This window comes from Colius striatus, chromosome 1 (assembly GCF_028858725.1).
Source record: "Colius striatus isolate bColStr4 chromosome 1, bColStr4.1.hap1, whole genome shotgun sequence".
NCBI lineage: Eukaryota > Metazoa > Chordata > Aves > Coliiformes > Coliidae > Colius > Colius striatus.
This window is the reverse complement of record NC_084759.1, coordinates 24,457,067-24,483,155: the sequence shown is the minus strand read 5'-3', so window position 1 is coordinate 24,483,155 and position 26,089 is coordinate 24,457,067. Positions and strand designations below refer to the sequence as shown.

The window sequence follows — 26,089 nt, the reverse complement described above, 5'->3', positions numbered from 1 at the left end:
AAAGGATTGATTCAGTTCGTCTCTCTATCTTTTTCTCCTTCCTTCCTTTCCTCTTCTTCCTCCTTCCTCTCTTCCTCTTCCCTCTGTTCCCCTGTCCCTCTCTCCCTCCCACCACACCTCCTCCACACCGCTGCTGACTGCTCTCTCTCACTTATGGTGAGAGAATAAAAGCTGGTAATGGTTCTACAAGTTTCTATTCTTACTCTTGGATCATCTGTGCTCCAAAGCATATAGCATAATTTCTCACATCTTTTGTAGATAAAAGAAAGAGAGCCTACATAAGAAATTTACAAAGAGGTGCATATTAAGAGCTTAAATGTTTTGAGCCAGTCAGGGGAAAAAAAGGCTTCAAAATAGTTAGGAGATTTCTTGTTGGTTCCAGGTACACACCTTTTTCAAAATAAGACAGAAAAATGAGGTTTATTTTTAAGGTGCCTATAGTGCCTTTGCTATGGTGCAAAGCCAATCCTGAGGCTGATGTGGGAGCCAAGTTTGCTACTCTGCTCCCTGTTCTCCTTCTGGGGCAGTTCAGCAGATCTACCTGGCCCGGATGAGTCCCTGTGTCCCCTCTGGGCTTCTAGCAAAAGTGCCAGGGCAACTGCTGAGACATGAAATAATTTGGGATTCTTACCAGGCAGACTCCATTTCTGGAAGGGCATATGAGATTCTTGTTTACTAGAGCCAAGGATTTGTGGGGGACTCATTCTTCAGCCTCTTCAGCCCGTACAACTTGCTCGGGTGAGTTTAGACAAATAGAATTCTTCTACCTGTCCTCTGCTTTGCATTGATTATGTACAGCTAGTCTTTTTTATATGACTTGCATATAGCCCAAAGCATGCGCTAGTGATCTGTTTTCTTTGCTGCTGCTTGTCATCTTTCTCACCACTGATGCAAAGGATTATAATGCCTGAGACCTCCTGACCCCTAGTAATATTACTGTTATTTATTCATTCCTCTACAGAATGTAAGAGATACACCATTCATTTTAAATATCACCTCTTTGACAGAAAGTTTTTTGTTTACAAGTGCCACAGTGTATTTATTACCAGATGTGTCATAGAAAACATTATTTTTTTCCAGTTTCTTTTGATGTAAGGTGTATGCTTGACTGCTGCTGCATAGATTTTTTCTTTTCCCTACTATGAGAAACGTCCTGGTGGAATATGGAAAATAAAACCTTATTTGTGGAAATGAAGAAGATGGATTCTGTGACTTGAAAACAACAAAAATGTTATTTTGTAATCCACTATTTAAAAAGTTACTAATTTTAAAGCTGAGCATGTGCAACAGGGCGCACTGGCCTGTTAAGCACTGGCACAGTCCTGTATGGGTGATACAAATCCTTGATCTTCTAAACCATAACTTTTGAGGAGCTGTGTTTTCCAGAAGTGAAAATGGGTAATAAAAAGCAGGTCCTGTTGCTTAGCTGATGACTGAGTGTGAACAGAAAGTGCTTGCTGATTTCTCTCTGAAAAAGTTTGGAAGGGGGTATTGTATATTTGTTAGATGCCTTCTGGAAGGGCTCTTCAGTGTAACCTCTGAGGAGCCTGAGTTGAGGAGCAGAGCAGGATGGGGATGCTGAGACAGAAAGGATGGAAAATGAAGAACATCTCAAGGCTTCCAAGAAATAATATAAAAAGATACTGGCAGCCTGAAGATAAATTATTCTGGAGAGGGATGGGTTTGGAGGGAACTTAAGTTCTTGCTATGAGCTTTCTAGGAGCTAGAATTATAATTCCCAAATTAACAACATCTCAGGAGGCAAGCGTGATGGTAAGAAGTGTGTTTAGTTTTATATTACAGAGCAGGAAACTGAGAGCACGGAGAAAAAAAGGCAAGCATAAGAACATCTTAAATAATATCTGTTACATGTAATAAAAACTTGAGGAAATATAAGTGCAAAATAATTTTTCTATTGTGGTAATTGTATTTTCTTTCTTACTTGTGGATAAAATGAACTGATCGAACCTGAGATACTTTAAGTATTGGCATAGTAGAACCTGATTAGGTGTTACTAGCTCCATTTTAATGTCTTGTATAGGCTTCAATTAAACCATCTTAACTGGGCAGAACCAAGGGTTTTTCAGTTTGATTAAATCCATACAAGTTTTAAATTTAAATATGAATTCAATTTTAATTTGTGCTTGTTGTCAAATTGCTCAACTTTGTACCTAGGATTGCTTATTATTTTTTTGAGTTCTAATACTCTGCTGAGCATAAACACAAATGTGAAGGTTGTCACTCCCCAGAGACATGTCAAACTTGGGAGGCAAACAGGAAATCACAGGATTTTTAATGTCATTCTGCAAATTCATAGGATTGTACATGCTGTGGGAGAGGTAGTGATTTCAGGGTAAGCTGACTGAAGGGAGGAGATGTTTGATGTTTTGTGGGAGTATGAGGTGGGAAGATTGGCAGGATATGTCTTGTGGATGTAAAAAAAAAAGAGATGGGAAGTAAATGAGTTCATATAAAGGTTGCTGAGGCTGATACACTAATAGAACATAAATTGAGTAGGAACATCATAAAAAGCTCTATCAAATATTGGCAGTTTTGACGTTGGTGTTCAGATACCGTGTGGTATTAAGATGACAATGGTAATAGTAATAGACCTGTGGTGAACCTGAATTTAAAGTAATGTGCATTACTTAAGGAACAGACAATTTGAGAAGGACTTTGTCATTTTTTAGGTTTTTATTTCACCTAGTTCTTCTCTGGATTTTCTAATTTATTTTTTGTTTGTTTGTTACTCTTCTTCCTTTAAAATAATTTTAATGACAAATCTTACTGTGCAAGCAAGTCACAACAAGTACCACCTTCTTTTTTAATAGCGTAGAGGCTTGTAACTGCTGTAGATGCCAAAGCCTGAAGGCATGTTTCCAGGAAGAACAATATGAATTTTGTAACCTCTAGACACCAGTCACTGCAGGTTCATGGAGTGCTTGCTTTTATGCCAAAATCTGGGAAAATCTCATTAGCTAATTCTTTCACTTGTGTTTTTGTGTTTAAATGCTGACTTTCCTCTCCATCCCTTACGTTTTTATGAGGGGGGTCAACTGGTTAATCTGGACTCTTTTCAACTGTTTTGTAAATTTTTAGAGATTCTTCTCTTTAGACTTGAAACTGTTTATGAAATTAACCTCTTCAAACATCAGTGCACTATTTAATTACAAAACATTGTATAAAAAACAAGCAAACTTAACCTTTTAAAATCTTGTCTATGTGAAGCAGTAACAGAGTTTCTCAAGCATCTTTGTTTTTTTAAAGGTAGTCCAATATCTAATTTGTTCAAAAAAATTGTCAAAACAGGATCAGTAGGTGTAAAGTCAGATTTTGGAAAAGTTACTTATTTTTTTAAAGAATATTAGTAAAAATAGTCATATAAATGGAAATGTTAAACTGACAAGTAGTGTCTTGTGAACTAAAAACTATTGTAAGGAAATAATCATGGAATAGTTTGGGTTGGAAGGGACCTTTAAAAACCATTTGATCCAGCCCTCCTACAGTGAGCAGAGACATTGTTAAGTAGATCAGGCTGCTCAGAGCTGTGTCCAACCTGAGCTTGACTGTTTGCAGAGATGAGACATCTACCACCTCTCTGAGCAACCTGCTCCAGTGTTTCAGCACTCTTATTTTTTAAAAAAACCATAAATAATTCCTTCATCATGAGTCCAACAAGGGCGAGTGCAGAGTCCTGCATCTGGGAAGGAACAACCCCACGCACCAGTACAGACCTACGGCTGAAGAGCAGCTCTGCAGAGAGACCTGGGAGTGCTGGTTGATAATAAGCTAAACATGAGCCAGCAATCTGCGCTCATGGCCAAAAAGGCAACAGCATCCTGGGATGCATCAAGAAGAACGTGGCCATCAGGTCGAGGGAGGTTCTGCTCCCCCTCTACTCTGCCCTGGTGAGGCCTCATCTGGAGTCCTGTGTCCAGTTCTGGGCTCCTCAGCTCAAGAGGGACAGGGAAGTGCTGGAGAGAGTCCACCACAGGGCCACCAGGATGATCAGGGGTATGGAACATCTTTCATACGAGGAAAGGCTGCAGGAACTGGGGCTGTTTTGTCTGGAGGAGACTGAGAGGGGATCTCATTAACATTTATAAATATCTAAAGGGTGGGTGTCAGGAGGTTGGGACATCCCTTTTTTCTATAGTAGCTAGCAACAGGACAAGGGGTAATGGGATGAAGCTGGAACACAAAAAGTTCCATTTAAATATAAGAAAAAACTATTTCACTGTTCAGGTGAGGGAGCCCTGGAACAGGCTGCCAAGGGGGGTTGTGGAGTCTCCTTCCTTGGAGGTCTTCAAGACCCATCTGGACATGTTCTTATGCGACCTGATCTAGGTGAACCTGCTTCTGCAGGGGGTTTGGAATAGATGATCTCTAAAGGTCCCTTCCAACTCTACCATTCTATGATTATATCTAGTTTGGAGCTACCCTATTTTAGTTTAAAATTGTTGCCAGAAGTTATATTAAATGTTCATACTTCTTATAAGCCCCCTTTAAATATTGAGTATTTAAAGGTTGAATAAGATCTCTACAGAAATGTCATGTATGGGTATAAAACTACAGCAATGTAATTGTGACTATTCATATTTGGGAGCAGAAAGAGATTATCCTTTTACTCAGTACTGGAAGAATCATTTGCAGCTCATCTGATTGTTCAGATTGGTACCTTTGGAGATAATTCACATGGACTCTGCTGGTGAAGAAGAGCCTGTGATGGAGGCTCAGTCCACGCATATAAGTTTCATTCTTTGTCAGAAAGATTTTGCTGAAATAACTATATTTCATTCTGCATACAAAGGTGTAACCTTGTTTATTTGCAGCCAAAGGATAAATTTGTGGGCTGAAAAGCAAATTAATTTTTCAGCAACTACTGAACGATACCTTGTGTGTAGACAAAGGGCATTTAGCTCATACCCCATTGATGCATCATGAAATAAGTGTGACAGTTATGGCCTTTTGTCTTATCTTCCTTTCTGCAGTGTCCGTAAAGTGTTTCTCTTTTGTGACAGATGGTCAGAGCATAGCTTTGAAATTTATCTCAAGGTGAAGCTCTGTTGATTCCGTTAAAAGCAGAGTCTTCATGGAGATGGATACAAGGAGGGATTTATTGTTCTTTCAATTCTGATGATGAGGTATTTCATACAATGCCTTCCTTTCCTTTTTGCTTGCAGGTGATGTGCCTTCAGGATTTCTTTGGCGATGATGACATCTTTATTGCGTGTGGACCAGAAAAGTTCCGCTACCAGGATGATTTCTTGCTGGATGAAAGTGGTAAGAAGATGTATTTTTATAATGTTTACAACAAGAGTAGAAGGGATATTTCCGTGTCATGCTAATCAAGGCAAAACCATATCACCTAAATTGATTTCAGAAAGGGATTATTTTTTATTCTTTTAATTCTTAACACTGAAAATAAGAGGTAACTGAAAGCTATAATAAAGCTGCCAAAAGAAATCTATCTGTCTGTGCAGTACAAAATGTTGCTTCAGCCTGAATTTCATATACAATAGGAAACATGTTTGGTGGAACTCCTTTTCTGCAAAATCTTTCTTAGTGTTTTGTCTTTGTTTTCTCTTTTAATTTATTCTGTTTCTTTATCACAGTCTTTCAACTCTTAGCTCTTACAACTGAGGTCACAGGTAATATGATAAAGGAAGGTAGATACAATTCTGTATAGAAGATAAATGTAATCAGCAAATGCAGACAGTCATCTGAGAAAATTCAGAGAGTTTTCTGTTTTCCCAGAAACTGACTAATATGATAATGTAATCAGTGTATGTAATCCTCTAAGAGAAACATGTTTGATTTACAAATATCGTTATCATTACAAAGAATACTCCTAACTTAGGAACCATAGTAGTAAGGAAAAAACCCAAATGTATAAGCTTTGTGCATTTTAGGGAAGGGAAAAAAAGAGCTACCAATTAAAATGCATTTATTTTTATGTAGGGCAAGACCCTGCAAAGGTTTTGTTGCCCCTGCACTTTCAGTCCAGATTATGTTTGTAATCCATTGGTACTAGCTCTTCTCGTGTTTTTTTGAGATATCAAAGATCTGAAAGAAAATCTGACTGAAAAATCAGTCAAAAAATAATTTGTTGCAGTAACTTCACCACTTCCTCACTGATTTTGATGCTAATATACTTCCAAAATGAAAGATGATATAATTTTATTTCCATGACTAACCTGTGAAACTAGAACGCTTCTCGATTTTCCTGGATTCAGGCTAATGCTCCTTTAGTTTATATGGGAGTGGAAGAAGCCAACTTGCATGGATCTTGCGTTATGAGCTGAAGGATAAATCTGAAAAAGGAGGTATATTTGCTACTGGGCAACGGAATGACATTTTGTATCAGGCACAGACAGAAGCCAGCACACATTCTATTCTCTGGAGGATGTTATAACATGGAAATAAAAATCAAATAGTGCACCAGGTTTGCTATTTGCAGTAACAAAATTGCTCTAATTGCCTCTAAGGTAAAGTGTACTAACTGGAAAAGTAACTTTAGCCATCTTTAGAACAGGAAATAGAAAGGTAAAGGGGATATATTTGGGGAGCAGAGAAGTTGCCCAGGTGGCAATGTGGCCAGCATGACTCTCCTCGCCTGTAATGAGAGAAGAGCTGGGTAGTTGATGGCACTCACTTGCGTCTGTTATCTGAAAGATGACACTGGCAGCTGCCTGGTGTCTCCTCACAGGAAGTCCTGTGACAGCTTTTCCAGTGCTAACTCAGGGAAAAGTGCTGACAGCAGGTTTGTCTAAATCCCTTTTTCAAGTTCATAACTATTTTTTGTAGGTCTCATGTCATAGTACAGACACAGCCTTACTCTGCCTAGTCTTTCTTTGTCTGACGTACCATCATCTCTTTGAGTGAGCACAATCTTTCTCTGGAATATTGGTGCTTAAAAGCATATTATGCTGAGCTGGAAAAAAAAACCAACGTGTGCCCACGTGGACAAGAAGGCCAATGACATTCTGGTTAGTGTGGATGGTAGGTCAAGAGAGGTTTTCTACTCTGACCTCATGAGACCACATCTGGAATATTGTGATCTCATTAATGTTTACAAATATATAAAGGATAGTGGGTGTCAGAAGGATGGAGCCAGGCTCTTCTCAATGATGTCCAATGACAGGACAAGGGGCAATGGGTACAAGTTGCAACATAAGAGGTTCCAAAGAAACATGATGAAAACTTCTTCACTGTGAGGGTGACGGGGCACTGGCTGCTCAGATGGGTTGTGGAGTCTCCTCTTGAGCCATACAGAAGCCACCTGGACAAGTTCCTGTGTGGCCTACTTTAGGTGGTCCTGCTTTGGCAGGGGGATTGGACTAGATGATCTTTCGAGGTCCCTTCCAGCCCTTAAGAGTCTGTGATTCTATGATCTGTGATTGACTGTCTTGACTACAGAAGCAAAGAAAGAGCACAAAATCAGGCTCCAGACTATGTGTATTTTTATTACGAAGTGTCCATCAATGTTGCTCTTTGTTTGGGTTTTTTTTTTTTAGGGCAGTTGATTACTTATGCTGCTTGCCATTGATAGCAAATGTACTGAAACGGATCTAGTCAGCCTCCTCTAAGACAGGAGCAAGATATTGAGAGAGAATTAAAAAACAACTGAGGTTTTAGCTTGTTTTACTTGGCAAATGAAGTTTGGGTGACCACACTGTGTGTCTATGTGTTCCACCTAATTAATCTAAGAAATCAAAATTATTAATAAGTGCTGTCCAACAGTGCAAGGCTTGGAAAGGCTGTCTCTGCTTCCCTGAAAAGCAGCTTGGAGTGACACTATGTTAGTCTCTGTCACTACATCCCTCCAGTGTTTCTCAGTTTCAGTCCAATAATAACAGTTCTGATGTCACAGTTTAAAGAGTAAAGAAAAACAAACTCTGAAGGTGGGAAAGAAAAGTAGAAAGAATGAATACTTAATCAAGGCTGCAGGCTTTTGGGAATTACTTATCAGGTAGGAGGAATGCCCTCGTTCTGTGGTGTGGATTCGATGCTCCTGATAGTAGGAGTGAGCAAGGAATCTTTTAGGACTGGAAAACCTATCACCTGTCCAGGGATTCATTTTGGTAATGGTATCGAGAGAGCAGATACATGCAACTGAGGTAGCCTCAGTAGGTTTCTTGCCTAGTAAATAAAGCTTAGACACTTTGACAATGTAGATGGTAGATGTTTGATTAACTCAGCTGAGGGTGGGTGTTTAAAAGAGTTTGTATGAATTATACTTCATAAATCACAGAATCTTTAGGGTTGGAAGGGACATTGCATGATTTAACTGTTCTTATATGCATTGTTTTTCTCTAAAGTTTACTGAAAAAAAAGGATTTTAGGAAGAGATTAATTCCACACATCCAAAGACATCAGTCTGCATTATTTTTAGTAATCTTTGTTTATTGTGCTCCCATGGCTTGCTCTTAGCACAGGATAACACCTTCTAAAAGCCATAGAATCAGAAATTAAGAAAAACCAATCCAGAAGTCAATGAATCAATCTCCCTGTCTAAGCATGGAATTAACATTCCCCATTTAATTTATGATATGCTTCTCAAACATGCCCCTTTAACACCTCTGAAGAGGAATCTGTAACCTGAGACATTCTGCGCCACTGGTAAACTCACCTCGCTGTTTTTCAGCTACCTTCCTCAGATTCCCTTGCTATAAATGAAGCTCATTACTACTTTTCTTATCTACTGTGAAGATGGGAAACAGATGATTCCCTTTTCTTTGAAAAAATCTGCAGACTGCCATGAGTGTCATCAATTTTCTCTTCTTTAGGCTAAACAATTAGTTCAGCCTTTCTTTGTTTTGACTTCAGGCTCAAACCTGTCCTTGAAGATGGAAGTGTGTTCCTTCTTTGTATCATCTCCCTCCTCTGTTTTATGTCTTTCAGGATGAGGCATTGCATATCCCCTTGGCAATCAGTTAAGAAAAGTTAGTTAATTAGAGATCCATCAAAGAGAAAACAAGCAGTCAGTGCTATCCATTGCAGTTTCTTCTCTCTTCTTTGATGTATAGATGGTTTTCATATTAAACACACGTTTATCATATGAAATACTAAATCAGTAGGCACCACTCCCATCATAATTCCTAGTCATCATCTCCATATCTGACCTAATCAATAGACACAATAGCCACACAGAGTTCCATCAAGAGAACTGCAGATGAAAAATGGAGGCACAAGGGAATGACCGTACAATTAAGAATTAAATAGCCCTTGTTTGTCAAGCATCAGCGGCAATGCTATTTTTCATACAAAGCTTTTTGTGGGACATGTAATCACATAAACATTATACTAATGAAGCACACATTATATCAGTCAGTTTTTAAGAAGAAAAATTCCTCGGTGTAGAGTATAACAGTGGCTGCATCAGGCATTGTTAGCTTGCAATTCTGGAAACTTTCCCAGAAATCCCAGGTTTTCTTTAACTGATGGTGGTTCAGTTTTCAAAGGAAAGAAGTCAGAGGATGGTTTCCCGTCGCCTTCAGCTGTGTGTTGGCAGAGATTAAGGTTAAAGGGCCATGCTCACAAAAATATTTGCAATCAGCTTATATTTAGGCACCTAAATAGGATCTGGCATGCAAATAACTCATGGGATTGGACCTAAATGAGAATATCTTGGCTTATACTGGTATTTCTTTCTTAGCACTTTTGAGACTGGCAGTATCAGACTTCAATTTTTAAAATTTAAGTTATTTTTTACATTTAGTTAATATTGGCTGGGTGCTTTGGAAGCTGAAGAGTCACACAAAGTATGATAGACTTCATCACATACGGAGATGCATCATGTAAAAAGGCTCAAATCTTGTTTGACCAAAGCCAGCATCTGCCTCCAAGCAAAACGTAACCAACATAAAATGTCTGGATGTGAAAACAACTGCAGATTGCTTGTCAAGAGCACATATTACTGTTATGGAAACAATGATGAGAATGACTCTCTTCTAGGGGAAAATTAAAATGGGAATCTTTGAAACCTAATTTCATTTTGACTTTGCTGGCCTGCATTAGTCCTCAGCTCAGCATGTCTGTGCCAGCAGCATTACTGCTTCATCTTGCCAGCAGCAGACAACTTGCCAGGAAAATTTGAGTGCTGTGGCGTCCACACACGTGCGCGTGTGCATGGAGGCATACACACGCATCTGATCAGTAACTGCTGCTGAGGTCAGGAATATCATGTTTATCCCTGTTAATAACTGTCAGGTTTCTGTAACCTCTATTACTCCATCCTTCCTAAAGTGGGAGGAAGGGGAAATTGGTTATAGTCCTCATCTATCCTGATTTATAGGACAGAGACTGCTGTGTTAAACAGCTTGTGGCTGGACTTAGGAGTGGAGAGCATGCTGTCTGACTTATTCTGCTTGTGCTTTGGCGGTTGGAAAGTAATGGTGGGTTCTGAGGACTTTGAGGTATAACTTTGCTTTCAACAGAGACATAAATATAAAGTGTTCCAGTGCAGTGTGATGTTCTCAAATGTCAACAGCTGTTGGGCCTTGGAGACAGATACTCCGTGTATGAGGCAGAAACAAATGGAGGCAGGAGGGACTAGTCCTCTGAGTGTTTGGACCATTTGGACCATTTAGTTCAGAAAAGGCAGAAGGAAAGAAGCTGGTTTTCCTGTGTGTTGGCACCCAGTGCCCCCTTTATTTGCTTACTTCAAGACCTCCAGTTTCATCTCCACCCTCTCGTCATGCCTTTGCACTTGCACTTTATCCTCAGCTCCCTCCCAGCTGGCACACCACTGCTTGTGCTTGTTCTCTTTCCCACAGTAAGGAAGTTAACAGGGTCTCAAAAGAGACAGTAGTGTGACAGTTTCACAGCTTGCCCAAAACTGATGGGCATATTCCCTCACTGAGGCCACATGCACCCAGCCATCCCAGAATTATCCTCATCCCTCAGCCGGCACACTAGACCTGTCTCTGCCTGTGTGGAAGCACTCGACCATGTGGTAGCATGAGAGTGACTCACTCCTTTCTGTTGTGTAAAACCTTTCTGTTGTGTTAAAGGAGAATGCTGATCTGCAGTTAAATACTAAGAACAGGTTGGTAGCATGATCATCAGGTGGCTGTTAATATCATAGGGCCTCCATTAAATTAAATCTCTAGTATAATGCTTGAGTCAAATTAGCTGTTCACATGAAAAATGTGTTCAGAGAACAGGTTTATTCTGTGCAGGATTTCTCTTAATATTTGACTTTTTTACAGATATGTTCTTGATTTCATAAACCCATTTCTTTATCTGTTGTCTGCAAGCTATTTCTTTTGAATAATCTCTAAGCTGCTTCACAAGTCTACTTACTTGATACATTACTGTCACCTTTCTTCCTAGGCATCTCTATCAGTGAAAGTTTGGTCACTTAAGTCGTGAATCTTTTCTCCCCGTGGCTGGCAGATTTAGATACATGAATAAGGACATTAGAGCTTTCAAGAAGATTACATATGTACTTTCCAGTCCAGATTTACACTGAAGTGCCTCTCTTGTATTTCCCTTTTCCTGCTTCCTCACCATGCATACATGTATATTTGCATAGTTATCACTTTTCATCAATGTTGCCATCAAAAAGTTGGCTGTATGTATAACTAGAAAAAATTGTGAGCACTTAAAACTTATAAAACAGTCTCTCATTGAAACTATCCAAACAGTAAGGCTGCAGTTGATACTAATTCACTCTGCCCATTGAACCAAATGTTCTTCAATATGTTTTCTGCAGTGTTTGCTTTCTTTGATGTCTGTTAAAAATAGCATGAATGAAACACCACCCAATGAATTAGAACTGGTGGAAATTCCCACTTCATTTGCATAAAGACTTTTGAGTGTGTATATTCCTTCAATATTTTTCCATGGTAAAGCTAATTTTAGATACAAAATTACTTAAAGCTTTGGGTCTGAAAATACCAATCATTTCTCAAAAATATGTACATGTTAATTAAATTACATTTTTATTGAGAATTTATAATACAAAGCTTCAGCTTTTTTCAAATAAAAGAAAAATTGTTATTAAACATCATCAGTATTATTATCTTAATGCACAGGAGGTTTTACTCATAACAGGTAGTGTTAATATGTAGTTAACAGAGTAGACAGAATATGTTTATCGGTTTTGTTTAGCTTGATTTTTTTTCACTTTCATTGTATCTTTATGTTATAATTCCTTGAACTGAATCCTGCCAGAGGAATATTTAGATTAATCAGATTGGTTCAGGAGAAAACATTTTTCTTACAACACATTTTAATGTAGTTTCCCAAACTATGAATGTCTCAGTTGTATATCCAAATGCAGAGTGCAATTCTAATTTTTATGACCAACTTTATAAACAAACTTTCAGTTCTGGGGAAGTAACAGAAAAATTTTGTAGCTGTAGCAGGGTAGTCTTGGCACTTGTGTTCTTAATTTGACTGGCTCATATCTCTTATTCCATGGAAATTGCATAATTTTATAGCCTTGGAGCCTGGTCCATAGTTTGTATGACACTCCATTCTAGACCACAGGTTTTGAGTCTGTATGTTCTATATCCTTAGAAGACGGTGGCTTAAAAATATCACCTTCCTTTGAGTGCTTTTTAGAAGAGATTTAATCTTTTACTTTTCCAGCAATGAAGAAAGCAGCAGATAGTAGCTGTGTATTTTAACCTGCTCCACTGAGTCTGTTAAATAGTTTGGTGACAAGCACTGAGGTGTTTAACATCAGAGTGGTTTAGAAATCATCTTTCCCATATGTTTATCTTTGTACTTTTAGTTGTTGCGTTAATTAGCTTGGCGAAGTGGAGTGTACAGTGTTGGTAATCTTGGCAAGTGTATTTGTATTTTTCAGAGTTTTCATCTGTTTTTCAATGCTGGAAACTGTTAGAATCTGATCTGTTTCTTAAAAGAGATAGCCTCTAGTCCTATGCAGGAGATCCTTTGGATGAGCAGCATAGTCCTGTTTTCTCCAGGTGTTACAAGTTTGTATGAGACAGCTTCGCATTGAGTAGTTCTTGTAGTATCAGTGCTTCATTAGTCGGTTCGAGAACCTGAGTGAACCATATAATCTGCTAAACTCTATTAGGATGTGCTCTGAAGACCTGCCTATTTGGTTGTGTCAGGGAGATTTTGTAGTTAGAATAGACTCTACTCACAGAATCTTATCAATAAAATTGGACTAACTTGTTAAATTGACCATTGTAACATCTCATACTAGATACAGGCTCTGGAGTATTTTCATGTCTTGAGTAAGTATGTGCACAATTTTTTAATGCTGAAGCTATCTGTCCACGGATTTTCTTACACTTGCAAAATCTTTTGAAAAGAGAGTGATTATTAAAAATTCAGAGTTCATTAGCTTTTAGAAAACAGAATTTTTCTGAAGGTGTATGAGGGAAATATTTAATATTCATTAAAGGCCTTTAAAAAAAAAATCTTATCAAACACAAACTGCAGTACAGCATCAGAGAGAGAATCAAAACCAGCCAGGATCATATTTCAAAGTGGTAAAATCAGAAAGTGAGTACATATGTGATAGAGACTCCTATTTATATTCTGATATGTATTTAGTGAGGTACCATATATACGGGCAAGAATAGATATATTGGCCTTCCTCCAGTCCTCTGGCACCTCACCACTTCTCAACAGTGTTTGAAAATGATGGAGAGTGGCTTAGCAATAACATCAGTCAACTCCCTCAGCTCTTGTGTGTGCATCCTGTCAGGTCTCATACATTTCTGAGTATTAAGCTTGCCCAACAGGTCTCTAACCTCATCCTCTTCCACCAAGTGAAAGTTTTCTGTTCTCCAGACTACTCCACCTGCAAATACCACCTGTCCTGTGAATATAGCCACTAGAAGACCTCTGTTTAATGACTCTGTTGATCTGCACGACAAAACTGATGGCTCACAAAACATGCTGCAATGGTGATTGTTATTAGTGGTTTGTTATTTGCAAAATGGAACCTACAGAAATTTCCTCTTGAAAAACTCAAAAGTGTTAACCTGACAGTTCAGGTTGATCTGTAAACAGTCACCTTCTAATGAACTACTTTTCAATGCTTAGCTCCCTGCAGGAGGACTGGATGCTAATGTTATGCTTAAAGTAACGTAAGGCTGAGTAATCATTAGGAAGTCTCATGTTGCCATGGAATTGAACACCCGTAGGTGGTAGGTCATGGAGCTCTGATTTGGGTTCTTTTATTCCTCAGTCAGAGCTTTTTAAAATTTTTTGTTGTAGAGGAGCTGTAACATTCAGGTTTTTTTTCTTTTGGAAGAAAGTCTTCTAAGGACTTAAAATTTAAAGTAGGAAAGGAGCTAACCTGAGATTCTTTTAACTGAAGGACCTGGGCCAAGTAAAAGTTTCTAAAAATTGCTACTTATTCCTAATAGAGAGTAGTTAGAAGACAAAGAAATTTAAAATGCTTAGTTTTTCCCGTTACTCTGGAATAAGAAAGAGAATTTTTGTCACAGCTACTTAAAGTTTTAAGATTGTCTAGCAAAAATGGGAAGACAATGAAAAAATCCTACCAGACAAAAAATATGATGAAGCTTGGTACAAATTATTTCTGTGTTGATCTTTACATGCTCTTTCTATTTTTGCAAGCACATATTAATGTCTACAGAACAGGTGACTTCAGAAAATGGAACAGACTGTTTTGAATAGCAGTTGCTGTACTACAGGGCTGGAGGATAGAATATATTGTTTTTCTGCTTAAAATAAATAAATTGGGAAACCATGGGGAATACAGACCAGGGAGTCTTAATTTTGGGATCAAATAAATTACTTGAAATTGTCACTAAAAATAGAATTATATGTATGCAAGCATTTAATACTAAGGACAAACCTATATAAATAAAACAGTATTGATTTCTTTAAAAGTTACTTCGTGGAGGACTGTTCTCTTGAGATTCTGCCTGGAGTCTACTGGGATGACAGCTCAGACTGTATGCAGACAGACAGCTATGTAGTTTTTACCAGAGGGAGAAATAGTAACATATTATGAGAAGCTTCTTTGATGCAGTTTAGAGACAGAATGCTGCTGATGATAACAGAGAACATTTATTCCATTTAAATTTAGTGCTCTTTATAATAATGATATTACGGAAGAGCTGTCTTAGAACAACAGATGTGGTAATCGTATGTTGATTTCCTTTATGTTGAACAGAAGATTAAAGAAAACTAAACAGTCCAGCAATTAAGGTGATTTTTTTGGGTTTTTTTTAATATTAAGAGAGAACTTTGAAGAATACAGAGAATTAGTCAGTGAAGTCTGTTGGACTTAAGAGTTAGGGAACCTCACCATTGGAGGAAGCAAAAAGCAACCCAAAAGCTCAGGCTTTCATCTGTCCAAAATATATGTTGTTAAGAATTCAAAGTACATTGGCAGAAAATGGAAAGCCTGAAAAGAATTGATTGGTAAAGAATTCTGTACCAAAAATTAGATATTAAAATGCTCAAGGAGTCACATTTTCAAAATGATGTTGCAAAAGAAATTAAATTAGATAAAGGTTTTAGCCAGATGAAGAGTTTAAAACCAAAACCAAACAAATCACTATGACCTGAAATTGTGACCTTACAGTGTAGTAAAGACAGATTATTTAAATATTTTTGCCTCTATATTAAGAAAATAATTAACTATGTAATGGGAGGAAAGGACTATCTACTCAGAATCTTTGGAGAAATGAAAATTCTAAGAGAAGAATGCAGAAGTTAAGTCAATTGCAAAAGGCATCATGTTGTGCAAGTAATATCTCTTACTGTTGATGAAAAAATAACTTTGTATACATTTATGTATCTGTTAAGATAGTAAAATAATTTAATGCTATGTACACTCCTGTAAACCAAAGAAACATATTAGTAAAGCTTGTGTGTCAATTCTTTACTGTTCTGCTTTCGTATACTCATCAATAATAAGCTCTTTGAGTTTTCAGATAGGACATCAGCATTATGAACTCATCTGCAAACTTCAAAACACTCCTCTGAGCAATCTCTAAAGTATGCTGGGATATACAGAATGAAAGATGGTTTCATGGGCTATTTCCAACCTAACATGCATTTTCAATCTGCAATTATTTAAACTTTCTCAGAAGGAAAAAAAATATCATCGGGATTTTACACACCTCAGTAAGCGTTGTGTTATTAGCAGATGTTCTTTGTAAAGCCATGTTTTTCAGATATCCTGCTGTTAGCTTACTGCCAGGATGACTCTGCCCATTTACTTTGGTTTTAGCTAAATAATTATAGCAGAATTTAATTGCCTAAACCAGATAGCATTCAAGGAGAACTCATTAATATTAGAGGCAAAAGCTGCCTAGGGATTTTAAAATTAGAGACAGTTCTGGAGTCTTTGGTATTTTTTAACTTAGGAAGTTAATTCCTGCATTTTCTGTTGATAGGTAAAGCAATGTTGCAGTAAATCCACTGCAGCTGATGGCAACAGTACCATTTTGGAGGTAGAGGCAAGAGGCAAAAATGTGGGTGGGCTGATAAATGTATGTGCCCATAGATGGCAGGCAGGATTTGTTGCCCACATTGCATTGCAGCTCAGTGTTTGAGGCATGTTTGTTCTGGAGTGAATACTTTTCTAATGTCAACATAAAAAAAGTGTTTTGCTTTAGTAAGAGTGCTGTATTGTTAACTGCATGAGGATTTTGTCTGTAAAAATATGCCGTTCAGGTGTATACTGTAAATTAATAAGTTTGTGTGAATCTCCAGTTTTGCCTTTTTTTTTACTGTATCTATTGGTAGACTCCTTAGGCTCTGATTGTTTTGATATTTCTCTTTACATCACAGCTCAGTATTTTTTATTATGTGTACGAAAATTTGATAAAAACATTCAAAACCATTAATATTTGTCACCGCAGGATTATCTTTGTTAAAGAAATACAAAGTAATGCTGTTATTTTAAATAGCCTTTAGAATACCAGGTGGTATTTCTTCAGACAACAATGCTTTGTGGTTTTCTTCTTTAAAAATTACTGCCTACTAACTTTTCATACTCTGTATTACAGGCAGATTTGAGGCACTAAGTAGAAAAAAAATCAGTCTATAATATTCTGACTTCCTTGAGATATGTTAAATAACTTGATTTGCTGTAAGAGAGCCAGTGTGTGCCCATTTAACTTCCTTTAAAACTGAACCCACTGCAGTGGACACTTACGTAACAGCTTGTGTTAAAATGGGACAAAAATATAGTTGTTATAATTCCGTATCTCTTTTTTTGGACAGTGTTCTGAAAGTTTCATCTCCTTTTCATACCCATTACAAGCAATTCACACCTACTTACATGTTCCTGCCAACCAAAACCAAATTCACACCAGTTAACACTGGTCTGAATTTGGAATAATTGCATTCTTCAGTGAAGTGTGTGATTGGGGACTGGTGAATTGGACTAGATTTGGATACAGCTTGAAGACAGAGGAATAGTGTGAAAAAAGGCTATGGCTTTTTTTTTCCCCCTACACTTGTTTAAATGTATAGATAGATGATGTTTGGTAAAGGACAATATGAGAGAAAAACCTGCAAGAAATGCAAAGTAAACATGCTAAGTAAACATCTTAGTAAGTATTGTCGGTACATAGCAAGGTAGCATAGAATAGGCAAACATTTTTGACAGAGTTCCAAGACACCTGATATTCTTGTCATAGGCAAATCTATAATTAGTTTAAAACCCTACACACTGACTGAGCTATACTGTGTGCCAAAACAAGTGAGTTCCTGGTTGATCGAAATAGTCTGATTCTTACTGGCATTGGTCCATATTTTCTGCCTGCGAAATAAGTGTCCTGCTACTCTGCATGCAGGAATGCAAGAGTCATGAAACTGAAGACGTAGGAAGCAAGAAGGATCTCGTGTCGACAGCATAGTAAGGACAGACAGTAGGGAGAAAAAACACTTCCATTCAGCTACTTCTTCCCTTGGACAGTTTGCAGTGGCTGTATCCATCACTATTAATGTGCAAAAATACATAGACATTAAACCTTAATTGTCATCTGTTTAACTTAGTGTTCTAATTGTGTACAGTCTCCATTGACCAGTGTGGCCACATCCCATATCACTTTGCCACTCAGCTAAACACCAGTCTTGGGAACCTCTTTTGCATCCATGAATCCACTTGTGAGTTTTGAAGGAACCTGAAACTTTAGAAATTACAATCCAGCCCCACAAGGCTTCATCCTTTCTCACATTACATTCTCGTAAACCATAATCACACCAATACTTTCAATTTTGTATGTGTAAGTATCTGCTCGTATTATCAATGACCTTGAACTTAGTCATTTGACATACATTAAGTAGTGATCTTCAGGTAGTGAGTGTAATGTCTGTTTTTTTAGTGATAGCATGTGAGTGACAAGTTGAATTTAGGGTTACTCTTATTTTTAAAACTGATGAAACAATTGATAATAAATAAATATTTATCTCTATGTTCTTAAAACATTTCTACCCTTAAATATTTCTTACATCTTTTCACCGACCCCCATATTTCTTGTTTCTCATGAATCAGACTAATTTTTTAGCAGTCCTTTGTGAGCCTGTAGGCATTTGTTAAACATTCTTATTAAAAAAGTAGAAAACTGTAATTTCTAAATGACTTAAGAACCACTGTTTTTCACATTACATAATCATATCTTGTCCATCAAGAATGTCACTACAGCATTCATTTCAGTGTTCTTACAACTCACTGGGACATTAATATTGGAAAGAAGGATTGCCTTACAAGCTAATATTGTACAGATTGTCCCAAAATCTGTTACAGATAATTTGAAGAAACTTGTGCCCTTGCACAAGTGTTTGGTAACTTGTGTGAAGAGTGAACTAATTTTTGGAAGGATCGAAGACTGATAGTTAATGTCAGGGTTGAGAGTTTTATAAAGTGATTGAAGAACTGATATATCAGCAGACTCTTTACACAAGAAAGTACTGAGAGTCTTACCATGTACTGCATCTCTGGACTCCAGGACTGTGCTTTATGGTTTTCAGTCATCTCAAGTGGCCCAAGTGGGTTTGTTTTTTTTTTGTCATTTTGATCCTTTTCCTGGGTCTTCTGTTAAGCATAGCCTTCTTGGTACCAGAATTCTGGGTGAGGTCAGAGTGGTTAAATGCCATTGCAGAAGAGATGCTTTCTAGCTAAAATAGGAGATTCCTTGATACTGTGTTCTGTTAGAAGTGAATCTAACGAATAGCTTTGTTATGAGATTTTGCTTTATTTGGATTTTTATGCATTGATCTCTAATATAATTTGCATTGCATTGTGCTTTAACAACTGTCTCAGCTACGATGTTGAGTATTTCCTCTTCTTGCATTTATGATGTCATTATTTCCAACTCTGAATTTGATCTAGGTGCTTATTAGGTTTTTTGAACTTGTTATAGATGACAGGCACTTATTTATGGAGATAAAGCTATGTAGAGCAGAAATAGCTTGTAGTACAGAGGTACAACAGGACTTCTTTGAGTTCTTTAAAAGTAACTGAAGTATGTGGGTACAGTGCAAAATAGGAACCTTTGTGAGCTCAAGTGGAATATTCATAAATATTCTTTATGTCTCATCTTTTTAAAGAGAAAGACAAATGCTTCTAGACTGAGACTGTGCCAGGTTCATTCTTTCAACATCTAATACATGAAATTACAGGGTATGAAAGCACAGAGAGACCTTGCAGATTATTGTGTTTGTCGCAGTCCCTTTCACACTATTCATTAAGAATGGCTTCTGAGTGAATTTATGATGCTGGAAATGGATGGATCTTGTTGAAATGGGAGACCTGAATATGGAGGCTCAATGGTTATTATCAAGAAAAGAAAGGCATATATATTTTCAGTAAGAGAAACTGCTTCAGGGGATATTTTTCTACTTGTAGGCAGCTCTGTTTCTGAGAAGGAAGCTCCATGGATAGTTATTTGTTCAAATTACATTTCTGCACTTGAATATATGTGAGATTTCCTTTTTAAAGCATATAGTCCCCATTATACGAAGGACATTTTATTAGTTTTTGCAGTAGTTTTGAGAAGGGTTTTGCCTGCACTGTGTAGGGCATCAGCCTTGTTTCTTCCAACAAAACAGTCATCTGGAAGATTTCAAAAAATGCTTGCATTCTTATAACTCGTCTTTCAGATTATCAATACTGAACACAACTTCTATAGTTCCTGTTGCTGTCCCAGAATATTAACATATCTGTGGGGTTTCTTTCTTTATCATTGGAATGTATAAGGGGGGGTGCATCTTTTTCAAGCTCTCAGATGGCAGTAAACCAGCTTTCTGTGATGTACAGTAAATAGCATTAGCTGTATTTGTGTTATCATGTCCCTGATGAATAAAACCATGATAGCATATTGGCTTATGACAGTTTCCAGATCAGCAGTTTATCTTCTCAACAGATAACAGGGAAAACTTCTAAATATGCCTACCTTATAATTACAGAATTGGTGTTTTTTTTCAATGAGATTAGAACATAATTTTCAGTTAAATCATGTCACATCACGTACCTTTTTTTCAGAACAGCTCATAATGTTGCCTTCCCATCACCAAGTATTCCTAGTTTTGGTGGCCAGTTTCCTCCATGTTTTCCGGAACTTTCTTTCCTTCTCCCTCACCCATATGAAATAGCCTTCTGGGACTCATCCGTAGGACTTCTGTTTCAAATCTTTCTTCAGAGATATTACTTATATGAGGCAGTTAGGTGAACAGGCACCTAAAAATATTTGGTGTTTGACATAAGGGGCAGGTCTTTTTCTTTTTTAATAACCTTCATGAATATTTCTCAAACCTATTGAAAGCTGCTTCTAAGTCTTTATCTCCCTTTTAGGAACAGTTTTGTAATGCTCCATCAGGTTCACCATGTCCTTTTTTGTAACATTGATACTTGAAAATAATCCTTATTTACCACTACCTGTAATCCACAGGACTGTTCCTATTTCCAGGCTCTGTACACATTCAGGCATACATCAGTATTTGAATTACACACAGACTTTTTTTCTGTCTGTTAGACGAATGATGTGAAACTCTGGAATCGTAGAATCATAGCATGGTTTGCATTGGAAGAGAGCTCTGAAGGTCATCTAGTCCAAGCCCCCTGCAGTTGGCAGGGCCATCTTCAACTAGATCAGTTTATTAGGAGTCCAATGTCATATCCAAAATGACCTTGAAAGTTTTCAGAAATGAGGCATCTACCACCTCTCTGGGCAACCTGTTCCAGAGTTTCATCACCCTCTTTATAAAAAAACATCGGGCCACCAAGATGATCAAGGGTATAGAACGTCTTTCATACAAGGAAAGACTGGGGGAACTGGGGCTGTTTAGTCTGGAGGAGACTGAGGGGAGATCTTATTAACATTTATAAATATCTAAAGGGAGAGTGTCAGGAGATTGGGGCATCCCTCTTTTCTATAGTAGATAGCAACAGGACAAGGGGTAATGGGATGAAGCTGGAACACAAAAAGTTCCACTTAAACATAAGAAAAAACTGTTTCACTGTTCAGGTGAGGGAGCCCTGGCACAGGCTGCCAAGGGGGGTTGTGGAGTCTCCTTCCTCGGAGGTCTTCAAGACCTGCCTGGACATGTTCCTATGCAACCTGATCTAGGTGAACCTGCTTCTGCAGGGGGGTTGGACTAGATGATCTCTAAAGGTACCTTCCAACCCCTACCATTCTATGATTCTATGAACCATTGCCCCGTGTCCTATTGCAGCAGGCCCTAATAAAAAGTCTATCCACATATTCCTTATAAAGCCCTTCAACTGTTGGAAAGCCACAATAATGACTCCCTGGAGACTGGGATACTGTTATATTTCTGGTCCTTCCTAATATACTAATTGAAATCCATAGCTCATTTCCATCACACTTCAGCAAGTACAGAACAGAATTTAATAACTGGAACACAGTGAAAAATACAGGATTCCAAGTTCAATAGCTCTATGAACTTTCACAGACTACTGATGCCACTGTAAATTCACAGTAACAAATAGTTCTAGCCCATTTCCAGACTTCAGTTTAAAAAACTGTTTCCAGAAGGACAGCTGATTCACTAGGTCTTAAGTAATTATTTTTTAAAAATCACTTCTTGGAAGATGACTTGAGTAGTATGTTTCAAGGTCATCCATCACTTTGGTTAGTCCTTTACACTCCCAAGTCTGGGGATAGAATGTATACATGTAGTATATGTGGGACCTCTGAACATGTTTTTGTATGATTCTGCGTAGGCATCCTTCCTTTAGTGACAAATTCTTCAGAACAAAGATCGCATATTTGGAATGGGAACAGCTTCAGTAAACACATGGACATACATACTTAATATTATTCTTGGGTATACTGTAATGAAGTCTGACACAGCAACTGACCACGTATTGAGAACGGGAGAAGTGAGAGGAAAAAAGATTCTCAGCACAAAACATAATTTTTCAAAGTTTGAGCACATTCTTCCTATTGCAGCACACACTTGCTCTGTTTGTCATTAGAAGTAGCATTGCTGCCAGCCAGGCCTCCCACTCAGAAAGTGTTTAGGTGACACATATAGTGTGTATTAGAAGTGCCTAACTAGGCAGAATATGTGACTGCCACCATTGATACTGTAGTTGAAGTTGGCCTCATTTTCTTTAAAGTTGCCTGTGATCTGCAAATCCAGTAATGAAGAAGGAAAAAAGAAACAAAATGAAACAGAAGTATGTATCTCGTGGGTATTTCAAAGCCACAGAGTACTAATTAAAATCTCATACTTGCACATCAGATCCTTGGGGGTATAAAACAGGGCATAGGTTAGCTAGAAACCGTAACTTTACAGATAAACAGTGTTGAAATGAAAACATATTGTCTGGGGCCAGTTAACTTGTGTGTTCCTGGAATGTTATTTGAACAAGTGTTGGTTTATAGATCTCAAAACTCTGGTTAATTTTTCCAGTATTTGCATATATTATCTATGTTAGATACTTGAGCTGTAAGATGTTAAGAGATTATCAAATGTGGTGCAACAATTACTGGTGGGCTTTACGCACCATGTTCAAGTTGTGCCTTCTTAGAATATAATGCCTCACCCAAGGAGGAATTGCTCTCTCACCTCATCACAGGACAGAGGATGATTAATGTTGTGTAGAATCGCTATTGGGAAACCGTTAAAGCTTGATGCTCAAGGAATTTCATGCTAATAGTTTTTAGGCTGTCTTCTCTACCTTCTAAGTATCTCCAAATGAATCAATTAGTGTACTTGTTTTCCTCTGCCCTCATGTTGTAACCAGCTGAGTGGTAATGTGTGGTTTGTGATACAGAAGGGCAGAAATAGAAGTTCTATGTGGAAACAACTAAAATTGGACTATAACAAGACTAGATACACTGTAAGGAAAGAACTAAAAATACCACCTGCATAGACATATGTGTGGGTGCATATACAAATGGGAACAAAACTTTAATGGCCAGTATACAGATTCTGTTGCTTAGGCTTTTTATTCCTTCAGTGACTGGTTGATTTTCACTTCCTCTTCTCAGAAGGCTTTTTTTGGAGTTTGGTCTTGGTCTTTTTTTAATACCAGAAGTAATTTATTTAATATCAGAAGTAATTTTATTTCTTTGGTAAAAAATTTATATTTTTAAACATCTCTTTCATAGCACATGTAAAAATCCAAATAAATGCTTCAACTAAAAAAAAAGGAAAAAATGTCTTCAAATCCAAAGCATTATCACCATGTAGTAATACTGTGCAAATATTAAGCAAATTCGGCTCACAAGTGTTAGGAAATTCACAACTTACAGTTGCCTATCAAACTGTGTTTCACTTCATTGTTATTTGGCTCCCACAGTGCTTCAGCATGACAGGTTCCTCCTTCCTCTGCCATCCCTTACAGAATAGCACCTGAAGTACAAAACAGTGAGTCTCCAGACTCACAGTGAGTCTCTAGCCTGTGGATATCAGGAAGAGAAAGTGGAAAGGAAGTCCTGCTTCTCCCCACATAGCTCCAAGTAGGAGATTCTCATTGGTGGTTATACAATGTGATACATCTAACCATGTGATGGGGGTAAGTGGGCAGGAGCTGTAGAGGAAATGGGTCCTGCATGGTGCAGACGGGGTCTTCAGAAAATATCTCTTTAAGATCTGAAGACGTGTAGTACATGAAAACACTTCTAGAGGTTTCTATTTTGTTCAGACCTTTACTTTTCTGTGTAGCTATGCAAATTGCAGAGAAACTGAGCTTGATCAGTGAGACATTTTATGAAATCAGGTGAGTTTGTGTCTGTTCCAGTCTTGTTTCCTGTGGTTTCTTTAGCTTGACAAACAATAAATTTTGCCCTAATCATCTCTAGCTTTCGGGAATCAATTGAATACTTATAAGTTAATTAAATCAGCCTTAGGACAGACAGTAAACATGGAAGATTTCAAACCTCAGTTAAAGTTTTCATGAAGTTTTATAAACAACTGGTAAATAACATTTTATAATGAGAGGTATCAAGCTGCTTCAACTGTAATATTCCATTTAATGTAATCTCAATAATGTGTTTTTCAGTATAAAGAAGGTCTCATGATATGGTGTAGGCAACACTAAACACGTGAGTTGTGAAGAAACAGAAGTTCTTGGCATGAAATATCTTACCTTTTAAATGTGGCAATGTGCTAAATGAGTCATGGAACAGAATATTTTAGTGGGTTTTTTGTGTATTTCTTGATGTGCACTTCAGCAGAAGTACAGAATTTTAAAATTCCTATTTTATTTTTTAAAATTATCTTAAATAGTGCTACTGATTAAGGCAGCAAGAAAACCATTGCATGTTTTACAGTAGGATATCTGTTAAGCATGGTGACTGGAGAGTGATGCAGGTGTTCCTTCTAGGACCACCCAGTTATTAGCATGAGGGGCTAAGTCTTCACAAAAGTCAGATGCTCAGAAATGTCTCAATTTTTATTATTATTTTTATTTTTAGGTGAAATAATATTATGAAATTGTTAAAAAAAATTCAATTTTACATGCATTATCAAGATCTTGGAGTATGAGTTGGTTTTGCTAAAAGTAAATAGAAGAAATACCTCTTTTATGAAAATACTTTCTCTTTTATGACTTTGTGGTGGAAAAAAAGCTTTAGGTAGCTTGATGTTTGAACTGCTAAAGCAAAGGGCATTTTAAAAGCAAGTTATATTGAACTACAGGCATTTGGAAGACATAAGAGATGAGAAGGTAAGTTGCATGTTACTAAACCTGAGCCTCAAAACAGAAGGCAATCCTGTCATTTGGTTTTAAGCTAGTAGACATCTTTGGACTAAAAAATATAAGTTACATTTTGTCCTCTGCTGAACTTGTCTTCAGTACCCAATCCTCATAATGCCTATGTATGTACTGCACCATGGTATGCATTTGAAACAAAGAAAATTAATTCTGTGGTGAAAGGAGGCTGTGTTTTCTAACACAATGTGACTGCTAACGGTAGGCTTCAGTGAATACTGGTGGCAAGCCAGCAGATTCAAAATAACATCAAAGCCAGTCAAAAAATGCTATAACGAGAACAGCAGTAGAAAACATGGTGCTTGCATTCATCTTATGTTGTACTTGGAAATGTAAAACATTGATATCTCTCTGATACTATGACTTCTCCTTTGCCAGGACACCACTGTTCTTACAGTTGGCACTGGTAGTATTCCCCTCGTGTTCTTCTCAAATTCTCTGTTTGTGGTAATTTCCTCATTCTCTGGTTGCAGCCCCAATGTTGTTTGTGTTATTTCCAGCCCATGAAATGTGATTTCTCTGAGATTCCTAAGCATCCATTCCTGGATGGATCACAAGGACTCTGCGACATCGTTCTCCTTGACTCTTTTCAGATTCTGTACTGTTGATGACACTTTCCACAGTAACATCTTCAACATCACTCCTCTCACAGTTTCTCTTTCTAACTCCTTCCCTGCTTCAGTGTATCATCAAAAATCAAACAAAACCCCCACCTACTCCTAGGGGAGAGAGGAGAGAGAATAAGTCTCAAGATGTGATAAGGTGCTGGTAGACATTTCTTTGTTTCTGGCTAAGCAGTTGAGTTAAGGATGCTCTTTAAAATTGTTACTGAGTCAAAGCTTCTGTGTCCTGGAAGTTTATCTCGGGAATGCCATTTCTTAGATCCACTTCATTTTAAGATATTACTGATCTGTGAAACAAAAA

The 26,089-nt window shown here is 37.6% G+C and overlaps 1 protein-coding gene across 2 annotated transcripts in view; it reads left to right on the top strand.

The window, feature by feature from the left end:
* The window catches only part of DCLK1 (doublecortin like kinase 1), a 253,678-nt gene that overhangs the window by 129,974 nt on the left and 97,615 nt on the right, over positions 1–26,089 (top strand). For both annotated transcript variants that reach the window (XM_062020438.1, XM_062020439.1), the window contains exon 4: positions 5,184–5,283. In XM_062020438.1, the coding sequence (XP_061876422.1) occupies positions 5,184–5,283 (100 nt within the window). The remainder of the gene's footprint in view (positions 1–5,183; positions 5,284–26,089) is intronic.